Consider the following 18,972-nt stretch of genomic DNA (forward strand, 5'->3'; position numbering starts at 1 on the left):
CTGGAGAACCAAGCCTCGAACTGGGGTCCTTAAGCTTCACAGGCAAGCTCTTAACCACTAAGCCATCTCTCCAGCCCTGTTCTAAATATTTTGATGTGCTTGTTCATTTAATTTTGTATAACAAGCTCTCATATTAGCAACTTTCTTAACAGAAAAGCAAGAATCTTAAAGCAAAAGAACCATAACTTTTCTATACTAAAAGCTTCTATTTGAAAGAGTAAGAAGGCAGATATAGTCCAGAAGAAGAAAATTAAAATGCACCTAATTGAAAAAGAATTTGTATTTAGATTCTCAACATTTATAGTAAGACAATAAAAAAATCCCAGTCAAACTGAGAAATAAAAAAAGGTATGAATTAAAAAACAAATGATGCAAAAACAAATTAAAAAACAAATTAAGAATTAATGCTGGTTTATCCTTTTGTGAGAAATTTAATGTAAAATAACCACGACATGCCATTTCGCCGTTACTAGACAGTGATGGAGTAGGTGAGGCTGTGCAGTGGTAGGAGCAGAGCCGCCACCAACTCCTGTAGAAAGCCCTTTGGTCTGTCTGTGACTCCGCAGTTCCCCTTCTCTCTGCTCGCCCTAGGCAGTCAGTCTCCGCGGAGGTGAGTGTAGCCCTCTACTCCAGCACTGTGCACTGGCAACACACTGAGGACAGTGGGCAGGAGAAAAGTGAACTGATATCCAGGTATACGTACCTGTTCAGTCTTGGCATTCAAGATGCTGAAGCAAGAGGACAGTGATTTCATGGGGTCGCTTGGGACATGATTTCATGCTTGTCACAATTTTATTTCCTTTTCTGTGCTCAAAAGTCCTTTGAAAGTCATGCAAAAAAAGTATCTTTGAGTACCTCAAAAATTCTTGCAGGAGATAAGGGAAGAGGAAACATTTCTTATGCTCCAGCTTGTCATCAATTTTGAAGCTAGCAGGTTCTGTGCTGAGACACAGTGGGCCTCTTAGGAAATGGAGCCTCAGGTGCCTGTGGATTTAGCGTGAAGCCTTGCACATACAATCTCTCACCACTTGTAGGAACTGAGGCCTCAGGTTTGGGCTCTTATTTAACCTCTTTGGTCTCTCCACAAGCTGTGAAATTGTTGAGACCTCTTTAAATTGTTTCAAAATGATCCTAGTTGTTGGCCTGGTAAACTGTGCCTGATTTATTGCTTCCTGCCCAGCTTGAGATTTCTGCATCGTCATTCCTTACAGGGGAGCTCCAAGGGTAATGAAGACCAAGTGGGATTCCTGACATTGATAGTCACTGAACCCCTTGAAGCTTCAGTACAAACACAGATGTTTCTAGAAGAGAATCAAACAAGTGACAACAATAAACAACAACAGAATCAAATGTAAATACATTTGAGAAATCCTTGAAATTTTGACTTTTAAACCATAAAATATCTGATAGATAAGCACCAATAAACAGTGCTGTTATATAAACTGTTAACATTCCCATGTTGCATTTGCAATTCACACAAAATATCTTGCTATTATACATGATATTTTAATGTGCTTATTTTTATTATAAGTCACATTACTACTAAGTAAATGCCATTTATTAGTTTCTTATGATACACTATGTTGAGAAATTTATAGCTACTATAATTTCTCTAGAGCAAGGAAAATTAGAGCTCAGGGAAAGTAACTCACTGGCCTGCAGTCACAGAGTGGTTGACATGAGGGTGAAGGCCAGCTTTGCCTTCTCAGTAAACCCCACTGGTCATGGCCTGGGCTGCTTGTCCTCCACACATGGGAGCACTGTGTGGTGAGATGAGCTCTGGGGGTAGGGTGAAACTGAATGTGAATACCAATGATGCACACATTTTCACCTTCAAAATGCAAAGAGCTTGTCCTTTCTGTATAGTTCTTAAAGGAATCACTTTAGAGATGTGCTCCCGACATATTGGGACATTATGGAGTCATATATTGATGAGCTGCCGGCCGGAAAGAAGTCAGCAGGGGCCGGGACCTGGGCAACTCCTTCAGTATAAAGCTGCCCTGGACTTTCTCTTCAACTCCTGGAGACATTGTGGCTCAAATGCAGATGGCTTAAGTATGGGACCATGTGCTGGAGTATAGATTTCTGTTAACATTTAACAAGTCTACTCTATGGGTCTTGTCTAGAGGAAGACCACTTCAGGGCCTTATCAGCCTTGTGAATCAAACATTTTCCTGGTAACCTCTCTGAGACTTAGTTCCCTCAACTATGAGGATCTTCGTATGCACATTGTAGTATCATAAAGAATAGAAATAATAGATGCAAAATATTTCTTATAGTGCCGAAGCACACAGGTTATTATAGTGCTTAATGCCACACCTTAAGGACTGTCTTTTCATGCTTCATGGACAAAGTGCACAGCAGCATGTCACACACAGAGCTTTGTTCGTCTGTTGTCCTGGAAGTCACTGCCAGAAGCCTAGAAGTGGACAGTGGTGGTGAACACATGGGCTTGGATCCAAGAGAGAAGTTCTGTTTGCTATGTAATATTTGTATAAGTTCAGTTATAAGTTTTCCCCTTTTCCCCTTCTCCTTTTGTCCTTCCTTCTCTTCAAATGCAAAAGACTCTGCCTTGGATCCTTAGCACCACAGAAAGTAGCTATTTTTCTAATTCTTAGTTTGCTTGTGTATAAAATAAGAACAAAGAAGATACTTCTTCATAGGATGGTTGTGAGAATTAATGTATAGTAAGCTACCTCACAGAGAGCCTTGCATTTAGTAAATGCTTGCAAAATTGTTGCTTTGATCAAAATATGAATGCTTAATTAATATTTATAAAGAGCCTGTCAAGTGAGAAGTGATGGAAGAGCTGGGGCTATTCAAACCCAACTCTATTCAAAACTATTCAATTCTTTTTCTCTCTTAACATAATTCTCTTGCTTGTTTGGGAAACTCCAATCACCTGACTACAAGTGAGTTCCTTCTTACTAGAAATATTGTCAATGTGCATATGATGATTACTTTGTAAGATCGTTGAAAACAATGACTTTCACAGGTCCTTTGAAATCCCCAGACCTTATGACACTCTGGGTAGTACAGACAAAAAGTCTTCTAAATGTCTATGTTTATCCCTTTTGATTCATGCTGCTCTCTCTTTTGGTCAGAAAATCTTTTTACACATGGCAGTGAATACCAGGTAGACCCAAGGCCCATCAGAATGACAAGAGAAGGAAGCCAGCTGTCTGTCATGATATGAGTCATCTCTATCACATCTGTAAAGGGTCCACACAACATTCATGAAGTGGCATATTTAATATGAGTGCTGCTCTCCTGGGTAGCCTATGAACCTCCTCTAGAAAGATTGTGGTAGACATGGAGGAAACTCAAGACTCCTCAAATCAGAAAGTGTGAGGCTGCTGAGACCTCAACACTGAACTTACAATATGCCCTCCATGCCTCCAGAGGAACATTGAAGAAGGGGCAAAAAAGAAATATAAGAGCCACAGGGCGGGAAAGTGTGGTAGTTTGAATGGATGACCCCCAATTTTATTCAGGATTTTATTAAAGTTTGTAATTTAGATTTCTGGCTGCCTGACAGGAGGAGGTATCACAGTGGGTGGATCCTAGTGTCCAGCTCCAAGGTGTTGGGGTGGATTTGGAATTCCAGTCAAAAGACATGCAAAGTGATTGAGCTTTGCCTGGAGTTCCTAAGTGTGCTTGTTTGTTTTTTGGTGGTGGTTTTTCTCTCTGCTTGGACCTGTGGAAGTGGGGCCAACTTCTGCTATAATGGAACTTCCTCTGTTTCAGTAAATTCCTCCAGAACTGTTTCTGGTTTGGACATTCATCCCAGCAACTGAAGCTGACTGCTAGAAAATTGGTACCAGGAGTGGGGTGTGATTAATCTGGCCATGTGGATTTTGTTCTTTTGGAACTTGTGTGCTATAGGAATGGGAAACTCGGTACTTGCAGTTGATTATGCCTTCTGGAGCAGTAAGCCAAGTATTATTCTGATGAGATTTTTGAAAATTCTATGTGCAGAGATAACTGTATTCCATTTATGACTTTTCTAATGAAAAGAAGAGACTGCCGGAAACCATGCTGGAAATGGGCTACAGGCATAAGGGCTGGCTGCATTCTGTTGCCCAGGGCCAGAGAGTTTAAATTTGTAATGCACTGATGTGCTTGGATAAAGCTAAGGGGCTGACAGATTTAAAATTTTAAGTTGGAAAAATTCAAGCAAGTTTAAAATTTACTGGCACAGAAACTGGTTGCTGAAAGTGCTATTGTCAAATACATTAGCATCTGGAAAGAAGATGGCCCAACTACTTTACAATGAAACAATTGAAAGGGTGCCTGAGGAAAGACTATGATAGACAAACTCTTTTGGAAAAGAGTTGACTGAAGAAGGAACCTTCTTTTTAAGGTTATGATTTATTTCTTCTCTAAAATAAGACTATTGCTGTGTCCTACATACCCAGGATTGGTTTTGAGAGCATGAAGAAGTGCATGGATTGGTCATGGCATACACAGAGTTCCAGTAGCTACTGCTGAGATGTAGCATATAGACAGGCTGTGATGACTCTGAGGCTGGCAAAGCCATTGGAAGATGGACCATGGTTTTCATGGAGACCTGAAGATGCTTTGGTTATACCAGGACTGTGCAAGTGCTGCCATGGAGGCTATTGGCTAGGGATGAAAGTTTTCCTTGGCTACTCAGCCTAGCTGGAGGGATAGAATTGGAAAATGACTTATTAGTCACTGGTATGATATTGGAATTGAACTGAGGATATTTGATGTTTGCTTTATTGTAATTGAGTTTGCATTGTTCTGATCTCTCCTTGTTATGCTTTATAGCAGTTGAAAATGTTTACTCTGTGCCTTAAAATACTGAAAGTATATAACTTGTTTTGATTTTATAGGACTCACAGCTAAGAGACTATTTTGAATCTCAGATAATACTTGTGACTTTAGAACTATCTTAACTTGGTAAAGACTGTTGGATCTTTGAATCTGACAATATACAATGTGAGATGGTTATAAACCTACTGGGGGTCAGAGGTGGAATGTGGTAGTTTGAATGAATGTCCCCAATATATTCAGGTATTTATTAAAGTTTGTAATTTAGATTTCTGGCTGCCTGGCTGGAGGAGGTGTCACAGTGTGTGGATCCTAGTGTCCAGTCCTAAGGTATGGGGGTGGATTTGGAATTCCAGTCTAAAGACATGCAAAGTGTTTAAGCTTTGCCTGGAGTTCCTAAAGTGTGCTTGTTTATTTTTTGGTGGTGGTTTTTCCCTCTGCTTGGACCTGGGGAAGTGGGGCAAACTTCTGCCATTATGGAACTTCCTCTGCTTCAGTACATTTACTTATTCCATAACTGTGCCTTGTACACCTAAGCTGACTGCTACAGAAGGTGTATGCTGAGACATTCTCCCCCATAGAGACTGACTGGTTCATTCATGACCTCAGTGACTACCAAAAACCTAACTTAGGAGGTCCTTCAGTAGAAAGGGGTGGGGGAGAGGAAACATAACAATATAACCAAACGAGAATATGACAGATTTAAAATATGTTAATATATTCAAGTTCTTAATAAAAATCTATAATGGGACTTAATGGGAGGATAGTTAATCATGGCAAATTCTGTGTATGGAAGTAGGTAGAGGACTTGGAAGAAAATATTTGATTTGACAAATCAAATCAAAATCAATTGGATGAAGACAATTGGAGACTGTGTTAGGAAGGATGTTGTTGACAAAGCCAGATTTCAGAGCCTATGGAGTAATGACAAATGAAAACCAGATCAAGAACATAGTAACTAATGGTAGTAAGAAGACCAAACTTTTCAAATGGAATTGTGTTGTTACTGACCATGATGGAAGGCTATGTTTGGGATGTAACAGCGGGACAATGTGTCTACTGTGGAGATCCAGTTTCATCTGCATCATTCTAGTCCCCATTTCAGTGTTGACTATGTAAGGCTTGAAGTCCTGTCTAGGTTCCTAGTTGCCTGTGGAAATCTCCCATCTTTAATTAGCCTAGCAGATATGGCTCTCTGCATTCTGCTTCTATCCTCCTTCATTCTCATTTCCTCTTCTGACACTTGGGCACAGGAGACATCAGACTCTTCCCAGGTTGTATCTCTGTAAATATGAATTTCTCTGCCTGTGAATTCTCTTTGCTGTCTTTCACAAGGAAAGTTCTAACATCCTTCAGCACTTGGATAAAATGTTGCCTGACTTTTGAGCCCTTTATTTATTTATTTATTTATTTATTTATTTATTTATTTGAGAGCGACAGACACAGAGAGAAAGACAGAGGGAGAGAGAGAGAATGGGCGCGCCAGTGCTTCCAGCCTCTGCAAACGAACTCCAGACGCGTGCGCCCCCTTGTGCATCTGGCTAATGTGGGACCTGGGGAACCGAGCCTCGAACCGGGGTCCTTAGGCTTCACAGGCAAGCGCTTAACCGCTAAGCCATCTCTCCAGCACACTTTTGAGCCCTTTTGTGCACTCTCATAATTGTCTCAGCACCGATCTTGAATGGCAATCTATCTGTTTACATACCAGTGTCTTCCACTAGACAGTGCTGGTCTTTTGGACAGTATATGAGATGGAGATGAAGAAATATGTGGTGCAGAAGAACTACTTCACCTGTACTCCTCGCTAAGTACTGATAACATTTAATGTACATGCAGTACATGAAACTGCATACTGTTCTGTTGCAGTCATTGTGGATGAGAAAATGCTTTGAAAGTTCACCATTCTCAATTCCAAATACAATCTCCAAACTTAAAGGCTATTTGACTGTGAATAATAATTTTTTCTAAACCTCTTTCCTATTGGTCAAATGAGGGTGATAGTTACCTTGTACTGTGGTTATGTAGGTAGGACTGACAAAGTATAGACTAAGCAATTTTTAGCATTATTAGCAATGTTAAGCAATTATGACTCCCATTTCCATGGTCTGAATCTCTTAGTCATTTCTCTTTGGTTTGGAATTTGTCTTTTTTATTAGTTATATATATTGTATGTATACAGCCAGGATGGTACCATCATTAGCTTTCTCCCTGTCATCCCCCATGATGATTGTGGGTATTGTATTGTGGGGGTGACCATCCATTATGGGGGAGAGGCAATGTTTCTACACATAATGACCCAACTTATGGCTCTAACAATCTTTCTGCCTCCTCTTACTCAAATTTCCCTGAGCCCTGTTGGGCTTATTTTAGGTCTATTTCAGTGACGAGGTCTTGGGAGCTTCTGTGTCTTTGGATATCTGATTTGGTAGGAGTTGAGTGTTCTCTGATCTATCTCCTTCACCCTTGTGCTGATATCAGAATTTTTCTTTTTAAAAACTTTAATCCATTCTCTGGAGAGACTTTTACTTTTGGTAGATTAACATTTGAAGTTTGGAAACTTAAACTGTGTGTCTTTATCGTCTAAATGATATTATTTAATTTATCATATGCATTGTTGGTATCAAGTGAGTTTTACAAAATTCTATAATCAAATACATATGTTAAGAGCATAAATTCATAGCTAAGTCTGGATTGTTTATGAGGTTCTACAAAACTTCCTAGAAGAAACTTTAACTTTAAGACTTGCTAGGTTGGACCTGAAGACTCCATTTCTGTCTTCTTTAAGACTCTTGCTAAGGTGGACATGAAGACTCCTTTCTCTGTTTCTTAAGGATACCTGTTAGGTTGGACTTCCTTTATTTGTGGAATTTCATTTTTGTGATTAATAAAAACATGTGCTTATAAGTTTTTCTTTTGCATAGAAAAAGGAAAGGATTCCACATCAGATGTAGATTAAGAGCAGACTTTTGGAAGAAGGTGATAGATTATCCTCTGAGGGAGGTGAGATGCAGTGTATTCCATCTGACTGACAGAATCTGGGGCATGTAGGAAGTCAGCCACACGATACCCACTCAGTGGTCACAATCACATCTATCTATGTAATTATGGAAATATTTGCCAGGAGATGACTACAAAAGTCATTGAAAAGAAAATGTGATGTGAAGAATCAATTAGAAGCAAGATTATTAGCTTTGTATCATGATTTTCTCATGAAATACCTTTTGTAATACTTAGAAGTGTTTAATTATGAGCTAAATATAGTAATTAACATATTTCATTTGTGTCAGCACGTTATGGTGAGTGTGTAGAGGTCAGAGGACAATATCAAGCTGTCCACCTTTTCCTTCCATCTTGTTTGAGACACTGTCTCTCTTATTGCTTTGTCACTGTGGGCCACCAACCAGCTGGCCTGTGATCATTCAGGTTTTCTTGGCTCTGCTTCCGATTGTGTAGGCACATTGGGGACACAGGTGCTCTCAGCACTTTGCCTCTGGCTTTTCGTGGGTGGTGAAGATGATTGAGCCCAGCTCAGCAGGCATACAAGCAAGCACCTTTAGTCTCTGAGCCATCTCCTCAGCTCTGACGGTCCCTGAGGGTGCTTTACAAATTTGGGACCTATCCAACAATCTGACTACTATAGGGCTGCTCTGGTCTTATTATACAGATAACTTTCTCTCAAAACTCAAAGTAAAGAAAGCCTGAGGAGCATATTTTTGTTACTATTAGTTACTTTGTAAGAGGCATACATGAGTAAAGGGGTCATAATGTACCCTTTAGATTATTAAAAAATGTCTTCTTTGCACACTCTTAGGTTTTCAGAAGAAACCACCAGCCAGTGGTTATATCTCTTTGAAGGCAGTGGGATCCCATATGGCCCAATCAACAACATGAAAGATGTTTTCGCAGAACCCCAGGTTTGTGTTTTGAAGTTTTTGGTTGCATTTCTTTTACCCCAGGTCAGTGTATATAATGGTAAATAACTGTTGATCTTGAAAGTCAAATGGCATATTTCACTATTTGGTTCAATTTGTTTGTGGATCTGAAATAAAAGAATCACCAATTGGCTGTAATAATCATTGTTCTATGCCTGTCAGAGCTAATGTATTCCTGCTACATAAAATTTCCAAGGTCAGGACGTTTATTTTTCCTGAAAAATAGAAATATAGCCAATTGAGAGGCTGTGGTTAGGATTTTGTAGATTGTTCTTTGTATAAATAAATATGAGAGTGTTTCTGAACAGGCTACCTGTGGTCGTACTGCTGTCTCCCAGTACATATACGTCCTACTTAGTTCTGCTGATTGTAGGCTTTTATGTTTCTTTTGTTAATTGTGTGTTATTTGTGGTGCATCAATTAACTTGAATAGATTTGTGCTATCCATTACTTAATAAGCTCCTTTAAGGGGCCTAGGAAGAAGAATCACCTGAAAAAGCAATTCCATAACAGTGCTCTGATGAATACTTTAGATGCTGTCACAATAATATGCTTTTATTTATTTTTATTTTTTTTAAATATTTTTTTTGTTCATTTTTATTTATTTATTTGAAAGTGACATAGAGAGAGGGAGAGAAAGAGACAGATAGAGAGGGAACGTGCACGCTAGGGCCTCCAGCCACTGCAAACGAACTCCAGACGGGTGCGCCCCCTTGTGCATCTGGCTAACGTGGGTCCTGGGGAAACAAGCCTCGAACCGGGGTCCTTAGGCTACACAGGCAAGCGCTTAACTGCTAAGCCATCTCTCCAGCCCATGCTTTTATTTTTTAAGTTAATATAACTACCATTAGTTTACTGTGTCTGAGGTTTACATAATAACAAAAATGATAGAGGAACTCTATAGTGAAACTTTCATTATGATTATCACATATAATATCCATTTCTAAGATTTCTTGGAAAACTGATATTTTTAATATTAGTACCTTTGTTTCACATGAACAATATGTTTAAAAGGAAATATGAATATATGTAGTTCTGTGGCTACAATATTTACTGGCAAAAACTGGTGGATAAATTTAAGAAATATTGTCTTTGCTATTTTTCTGCCATGAATATAAGCTTTGTCCACAAAAAAGTCCCTACAAAAATCCAGTGGTCAGTATGAGATTAAGATAAGGGATCTCAGGCTGGAGAGATGGCTTAGTGGTTAAGGCACTTGCCAGTGAAGCCTAAGCACCCATGTTCGATTCCCCTGGACCCATGTAAGCCAGATGCACATGGTGGTGCATGCATCTGGAGTTCATTTGTAGTAGCTAGAGGCCCTGGCACACCCATCCCCTCCCTCCCTTTCTCTTTCTCTCTTAAATAAATAAAAATTAAAAAATATGTTTTTAGAAAAAGATAAGGGATCTCATTTAGTACATGGTGTGTGAGTTACCTTGATAGGACCTCAAACATGAAGGATTCATGCCTAGTGATTCCTTTGGGTGAGATGGCAGCATGTACCAGTGAGCTGATTTATTCACTTTGTAACCTAGATTGAGACTGAGCTGTGGTAGTAAGCTGTCACCCTGAGGTGTGCAGGAGCTCAAGTTTGTCTTAATTTAGGGCATATTTCCTTAAAGAGGCTTCTTAATTGTTTTTGCTGATTCATGTGTGTTTTATCAAGGATAAAGGAGCAAAACGATGGGACAAAACCAGAAATATTAATAGATGTATTCTAACATTACCTACCTTGTATGCTTTGACCTTGTCTTTGCTATTTTTCTGCCATGAATATAAACTTTATAAGAAATCCAAACCCCCACCCACTACCATACAGTTCTTGCTTTGTGGGCTGATTTGGGTGAATGTAGGTTAAACAGGATTTTCATACTCAGTCTATGTACCAAGTGAGGAAGACTGATATAACAGAAGTCAGATCCCAACTTTTCATACCACTCCACTCTCTTACCCACTCAAAAGTAGATTCTAGTCATGCTTCTAGCATAAGAAATATTTAATCATATTGTTACTGATATTTGTGCCCTAGAAGTAAAATAAGAGTTGTTCTATTCATATATGATTTTATTTCTGTTGGAAACTTTGGTACTAAATTATATATTTGTAATTTATCTGAACTTTTAGAGACTCTGGGGCATAGAGTGGTCCTGGTAAAATTTGAAAATAGGCGAGATGGCTGTGGAAGTTTGTAAGTAATCTAGTTATGTTCCACACCAGAAATACAAGTGCCTTCTCTCCCTTATGCTTAGAACTGCCATTCCCTTTTAGAAAGAACTTTAGAAAAATGTGAGGTTTGCAAGAAATGTATAACTTGAAAAATTTTGAAAAACTTTATATAGATGATGATAGTAAAAATACATTAATGTAACATACAAAAATGTCTATTTAGACAGTTATGTTGGTTCACACCCAAGTCTCAGTACATGGGAGTCTAAAGCAGGCAGTTTATCATGAAGTTGAAGGCTGTCTAGGCTAAATAGTGAGTTCTAGGCCAACCTGTGTCTGTAGAGTGCAATCTTGTCTCAAAAAACAAAACACAACAATCCAGAGAACTATTTAGACAGAAACTTCATTCATTCAACACACCTGTATTATGTTTACTAGATACTCTCCAACAAGGGCTTATTATGACTATAGTTACCTTTGCTTTTCTGAAAAATCAATTCAAAATGCTGCAACTAGGAAGTCCACCATAAATATCTGTGAACTCATGAATCAGCAAACGAAGTTGGTTGGCTACCGTGAGTGTGGGTTTTCTACATGTTCAAGTGGTTCCCTGTACCGTGGACAGGTACACTCTATCTTTAGTGTAAATTCAATTGTTCTTGGTGGTTTCAGGGGACCCAACATAATGGTGAAGTGTCATGATGGGATGGAGTAGTTTTGTAAACCTTCTGGACTTGAGTTTCCTAAGTGGTCAAGTGGGAAACCAGGGTGTCATGGAACTAGTGTGAGATGAGATGCATATCTTGGTTGAAGCATGTAGGGACTGCTGGATGTTAAGTGATTAACATATGGTGGCAACAGTAGTTATAATGAGGCCCTTTATAGTTTCATTCCTGTTACAAATACCTTTTCCTTGTTAATATATAGATTCTCTTCTGATATCACTCAGAGTTTGATTATGCTATCCTGTTATGAAGATGTGTCTGCAAACTCTTTGCCAAGAGTTCCCAACCCTTCTTCGTTTCTGATCAAGGACAATCCTTTCTGTTTTTCATTTGTTGTCATTATGACTTTTATTTGAGATGTTCTTTTTTGCTTTCCTTTGATCAACTACAGTTTCTTGGCCCTGGGTTCAAGGGATTATATGTGGGAATACACCACTGGCACTATGGCTGGGCTTCCTATGCTCTGTAGGCCAGCCCAGCTGCCTGTTCATCTGAATATTACTTTATGTGAAGTCCCAGGGCTGGAGTGCATGCACAAAGGAAGGCTTTGATAAGCAGCAGGGTATATCCAGCCACAGAGGCAGGAGCAGCTCAAGGGATGGAAGAGAATTTTGTGTGCCTGTGCCTCAAATGGCATGAAAGTCTTGTAGACAACAAAATTTACTTGATGCCAAATTTCCTTTTTGGTTTTTCGAGGTAGGATCTTGTCTAGCCAGGGCTGACCTGGAATTTGCTCTGTAGTCTCAGGATGGCCTCGAATTCAGGGGATCTTCCTACCACTGGCTACTAAGTGCTGACATTAAAGGTGTGCACTACTGTGCCCGGTCACCTACAGAGAGAATAAGCACTCCAGGGACTCTTGCAACTGTAAATGGACTCCAAATGCATACACCACTTTGTGCATGTGGCTTTACATGGCTACTGGGCATTGAACCCTGGCCATTAGGCTTTGTAGGCAAGCACCTTAACCATTTAGCAATATCTTCAGCCCCTAAATATCTATCATATATCATCTATCTATCTATCTATCTATCTATCTATCTATCTATCTATCCATCTATCTATCTATCTACCTACCTATCTATCTATCATCTATCTATCTATCTATCTATCTATCTATCTATCTATCTATCTATCTATCTACCTACCTACCTACGTACGTACGTACGTACGTACGTATGTATGTATGTATGTATGTATCTATCATCTATCTATATATCTACCTATATATATATTTTGAGGTAGGGTCTCCCTCTAACTCAGACTGACCTAGAATTTACTATGTAGTCTCAGGATGGCTTCAAACTCATGGTGATCCTCTTACCCCTGCCTCCCGGGTGCTGGGATTAAAGACATGTGCCACCACACCCAGCTCCTAAAATCTATTTTTAACTTAATGATTTCTTCATAGCTTCATGTTCCAAGAGAACCTGAATTTTGAGAATTAAAAAACAACAGATGATACATTATTTTTCTTAGATGGTAGTTAGCCTACCTTTCCTCCTCTGATGAAGTGCTAAAGATCTATTCATGATTAAAATTTTTCTACAAGTGTCTTCTGTCAGTGAGAAATACATGGAACTTTTTTTTTTCTGTATTCACTGATAATTCTGTGACATTTTGATATAAAACACTTGAGGTCTTATTGTTTTCCTCCTTCAGTGACAAATTGTCTATGGAAAACTCTATGCATTACAGACTAGAATATCGATTAGTTTTATATAGAGTCTAATTTCTTGATACTTTTCCAAGTGCTTTCTTAAAATATTTTCTTTTGGCTGGGTGTGGTGGCACATGCCTTTAATCCCAGCACTTGGGAGGCAGAGGTAGGAGGATCGCCATGAGTTCAAGGCCACCCTGAGACCACATAGTGAATTGCCGGTCAGCCTGAGCTAGAGACCTTACCTCAGAAAACTAAAAAAAAAAAAAAAAAAAATTCTTTTAATCAGGTCAATATTGCACAATCCATTAATGGAATTTTTTTTTTTAAAGTTTCAACACTTACCAGATGACCTCAGTTTGGTCCTATTTAACATACCCTTGGGAACATATGCATGAAACATACTATGGTTTGAGGATTTCCAACCCAAACAAACTTAAAAGGAAATGCATCTTTTATAAGACTTCTCAAATTCCTGTAACAGTAGGTATGGATCACACCACAGAGGGTGAGCAACAGCATCATGTCAAGGTATCACCCTGCGTTAGGGTTTTGCTGATGACTCTACTTGTTTGTCTAATATCATTGTCTTTCCTTGAATTTATCAGCTATAAGCTGAGAAATCAGAGTCCATTTAAATGTTTTTCTTTGTCCATGGTGCCATGATCTGAGAGTGGGGGTGAAAGGGCAAAGGGCGTCTCAAAATGGGTGTTATTAACAGTCTTCTCATCTGCACCACACAAGTTGAATATATCAGGTGTAAGACATCACCCTGAAGCATCACTTCTGAGAAGTATTGGGAAGGAAATATCAGAATTATTGAAACATCACAGCTGTCCCTGATTTTAGCTGGTGCCAAACACCTGCAGGCTCTAGAAGGATACCAAAACAAAACCCCACCCTGTGGCGGCAGGCCATCCCTTAACAACTGTTCCTTCACTTTGTGTCACCATCAAAATTAATTTAGCATTTTTACAGAAATCATACTCTTTTTGTCCCTAAAGACCATTATAATTCCCTTTGTAAATATTTCACATGGGATAAATATGTCATAGAAACAAAGCAAAGTATTGAAATATTTAATGGATTAAAATTATGTTGTTTTCATCTCATTATTTGTGGAATACTCTGAAGTTAGTGGTTTTATTAATCTCAAGTCTAGCTCACAGTCTGTAAGTGATTCTGTTTTAGTGTATTTTGGCAAAATTTATGAGCATCTGGGAAAATAGGCCTTCAGTATTCATATAGGATGCTTCAGAGGAACCCCTGTCCAGAGCTGTTGCTCAGGCTCATCCTACTGAAACATACAGTGATGATACATTTTACAGATCACCTGTGGAGTGATATGAATTAATTTTTTCTTCATTTGTTTTTTGAGGAAGAGTTTCACTCTAGCCCAGGCTGACTTGCAATTTACTATGTAGTCTCAGGGTTGCCTCAAACTCACAGTGATACTCCTACGTCTGCCTCCCAAGTGCTGGGAATAAAGGCGTGCACCACCATGCTCAGCATGAATTAATTTTGAAATGCAGTTTCTTTGTCCTCAGAGAGTGTTACAAGGCAAGCAAACCTTTAATCTTGTCTGGTGCTCTTGGGAGATACAGTGGTCCTCATAAATAAAAAATTGTTGATAAAAATCTTATGTGAAATACTTGTTGGGAAATAATTCTTAACAGAAAAGGGAAATACAAAATAAATTTTATGTATTCTATAAATATGCATCATACATTTAAATGATATTCCAATTCAGCTCTTTTATGTATCATTTACCCTATTACATTTGGGGGTAATATTTCCAGCTTTAAAACAATAACATATTTCAGGTGTAGGAGATATGGCTCAGTGGTTAAGGCACTTGCCTGCAAACCTAAGAACCTAGGTTCTATTCCTCAGTACCCACATAGAGCCAGATGAACAAAGTAGCACATGCATGCGTAGTTTGCAGCAGCTGGAGTTCGTAGCACGTCCATTCTTTCTTTTTGTCTCTCTTCTATTCCTCTCTGCTTGCAAATAAATAAATAAAAATATTAAAAATTGGAATATATATTCTATATTAAAATATGGAATATAAAGCAGTAACAATCACGGTCACTCATCCACCCATTCAGCCATTCACTGCTTCATTCAGTAGACAGGAATCGGTGGCATGCCATTTGTGTGGCCTTGTGTTTGGTATTTGGCAAAAGGATAGAATGACAGAAGATAGTGAATTAAGAGGACATAGGTGTCAGACACCCAGGTTTAGTGTTCTGTGTCACAGAAGCATTACATATAAATTCCCTGAGTAATTTATTCTATTATTCTTACATGTGTGTATAAATGTTTATATGCGTAGCAGTACCTGTGCATGGTTGTCAGGTCTTTTCCCCAATTGCTCCTCACCGTATTTTTTAAGAATTCCAATTGACTAGTCAGCCAGCAAGCACAGGAACCTCTCACCTCAGCTTCCCCAGCACTGGGGTGACAGGGATGTGCCACTGTGCCTGGGCTTTTATTTGAGTTCTGGAGATCTGAATGCAGGTCCTCATGTTTACTCACTGAGCCATCTTCCCAGCCTCCTATTTTAATAGCAGGAAATAGTAGACATAAACCATTATGAGATTTTTCCATACAAAGTCATTATGCAATAATTGATAAGTTTCATATTCCCCAACAATGAACTCGCTGAGTAAGAAATTAGGAAAAGTATGCCATCCATAGCAGATCTGAAATGTCAAGGACCTAGGAGCAAATCTTACCAAGAATGTACAAGATCACTACAAAGAAGATTTAGGACAGTAAACATAAATAAATAAAAGAAAATACTAGGAATTGGAGAGACCTTCCATGTTCCAGGATTAGCAAGAATCAATACTGCGAAAAGGATTACTAAAAGTAATCTAAAGATTCAATGCAATTCCCACTGAAAGTCCAATGCCATTCTTGTCAGAAAAAAAAATCTCACTGAAAGTCCAATGCCATTCTTGTCAGAAAACAAAATAAAACAATATCCAACAATTCATATAGGAAAACACAAAAACCCACACATAGCCAGAGCAAGCCTGAGCAGAACAAGCACAGCTCCTGACGCTCAGTGTTGGTAAAGAGAAACAGTGAGAAAGTCGGCATGGTATTTGGTCAAAGTAGACTTATAGACCAATGGGATAACATAGAGGACCCAGAAATAAACCTACACAACAGTAGTGACTTTTTTTTTTTTTTTTGAGGCAAATGCTCACTTTAGGCAAGGCTGACTTGAAATTCACTATATATTCTCAGGATGTCCTGAGACTCACAGCAATCTTCCTACCTTTTTGTCTCTTGAGTGCAGGGATTAAAGGCATGTATCACCATGCCCAGCTATAGTCACCTGATTTTTAATACAGATATCACAAACATATACTGAAAAATAAAACAGTAGTTTTTTCAATAGATGGTACAGGTAGCAAAACTGGATATATTTTAAGTATTATTATTTATTTATTAAGCACCAGTCATCATTACTTGCAAGGAGAGAGACTGAAGAGAGAGACAGAGAGAAAGGGCACACCAGGGCCTCCAGCTACTGCAAATGTACTCCAGATGCATGCTCTACTTTGTGCATCTGGCTTTGTGTGGGTACTGGGGAATTGAACCCAGGTCGTTAAGCTTTGCAGACAAGCACCTTAACCACTGAGCAATCTCTCCAGCCCCCAAACTGGATATTCACTTGAAAAGAATGAAATTAGATCCCTGTCTCTCACCCAATGCTAAGATCACTATACATAAAGAGCTGCTAAAATCTGAATATTCAGAATAGTTTCCCCCCAAACTGCTAATCAATAAGTGGTCCAATGAAATGAAGAGACAGTTCTCAAAAGAAGAAACACAAATGGCCAATTGATGTTTAAAATGATTTTTAGTATCTTTGGCTATCAGAAAAATGCAAATTAAAACTACTTTGAAATTTCATCTGATCATAGTCAGAATGGCTATCATCAAGTAAACTTATGACAACAAATGCTGGCAAGATTTGGGGAGAGGGAAAACTACTGATCAATGGGTTTGTAAACTGGCATGGACACTATGGAAATTAGTGTTGAGTTTTCTTGAAAAGCTAAATATTGAACTGTCTTGTGACCCAGCTATAGCACACCTGGCCATGTACCCTAAGGCCTCTATATCCTACCACAGAAATACTTGTACATCCATGTTCATTCTTGCTCTGTTTATAATGAATAAGAAATGGAATCGACTTAGATGTTTATCATCCAATGACTAAATAATGAAGATGTGGTCATATATACGATGGAATTTTATTCAACTATAAATAGAATGAAATTTGTAAGAAAATGAATGGAACTGGAAAAATATTATGACAAGTGAGGTAACTCGGACCCACAAAGACAAAAATCATATATTCTGTCCTATATGGGCTCCTAAATTAATATGTGCATGCAACTAAATGAGAGGAAGTGAGAGTGTGTGTACTAGAAACCAAGATAGGAGACCATGAACAAAGAGTATGAGGTGAGAAAGGGGAGCCAAAGGAAACATAGCATGGAAGTAGAAAAGAGGCTGTGGTGGGGGAAGGGCACAAGATGAGTGGGGGGGACAGGAGGAAGAGAAGCAAAAAAACCCCCAAATTTGTTTAAAATTTGACATAATACCTAATTATTTGCATGCTGATAAAAATAAATAATACATAAAAATTAGATGAAAAAGAAAGGATTAGTTTGGCATGTACAGACAGAAACCAAGTTCTTAGTTATGCATTGTTTTAAGAACAAGTTACTGCAAAATATTATAACTATACATCTGTATATGTGTGTGTTTACTGCACGCATGGGGAAAAATTGTACTAGGCTTTCCATTTCTGCAAGACATATCTTTGTAGTATTTAAGTCATATATTGTACATAAAATCTATAATAAAATAACATTTTGTACTAGAGAGATTGCTCAGTGGTTAAAGGTGTTTGCTTCCAAAGCCTGACAGTCCAGGCTTGATTCCACAATACCCCTGTAAAACCAAATACACAAAGTGGTGCATGCATCTAGAGTTTGTTTGTGGTGGTAAGAGGCTCTGATGCATCCCTCTCTCCTCTCTCTCTCACTGTACTTGAAAATAAATACAATTTCTAAGACAATTTTAAAAAGAGTACTAAGGACTTTAACCATAATTATATAATAAAAATGCCAGGTGACACAACATGTTGAATATCTGTAACTACAATTTAGAAGTCCATGAACTTTCTATCAAATAAATGCCTGTCCTGCACTCTCTTCATCACGGTGTCTTTCTTGTGTGTAGGCACAAGCAAGCATCTTATCCATCAGTCTTCGCACATGGAATGCACATTTGTGATCATTCTCCAAATCCTTCACAGTGGCCCTTCATAGTATTATCCACCTAATCTTGAACTGTTAATCCAGAGACATGATCTGGTTTTGTAATGTGTGAAAGCTGAAGATCCAGAAAGGTTAATTCATCTTATTTGGGGGCATTTTGAGATCCAGAGCAAATTCTAAAAAGAACCAGCTAATTAAAACCATACTGTGTGACCCAATGCTTTCAAATAGAAGTATAGTGAATTCTACCTATGCAATCTTAACTTATCTAATGGCCAAAATAAATATGAAGTAGAAAAATTAATTAATGTTAAGATTCCACTGTACTTACCTACCCTCAAAAAATTCAGTCATAAATAATACTAGGAAAGAGTACTGAT

At 38.5% G+C, this 18,972-nt stretch overlaps 1 protein-coding gene across 5 annotated transcripts in view; it reads left to right on the top strand.

Annotated features, from left to right (window-relative positions):
- The window catches only part of Sugct (succinyl-CoA:glutarate-CoA transferase), a 689,766-nt gene that overhangs the window by 310,074 nt on the left and 360,720 nt on the right, over positions 1-18,972 (top strand). For all 5 annotated transcript variants that reach the window (XM_045136223.1, XM_004668834.2, XM_045136224.1 and 2 more), the window contains one exon: positions 8,609-8,711. In XM_045136223.1, coding sequence (XP_044992158.1) covers positions 8,609-8,711 — 103 coding nt within the window. The remainder of the gene's footprint in view (positions 1-8,608; positions 8,712-18,972) is intronic.

The sequence above is a fragment of the Jaculus jaculus genome, chromosome 16, assembly GCF_020740685.1.
Source record: "Jaculus jaculus isolate mJacJac1 chromosome 16, mJacJac1.mat.Y.cur, whole genome shotgun sequence".
Taxonomy (NCBI): domain Eukaryota; kingdom Metazoa; phylum Chordata; class Mammalia; order Rodentia; family Dipodidae; genus Jaculus; species Jaculus jaculus.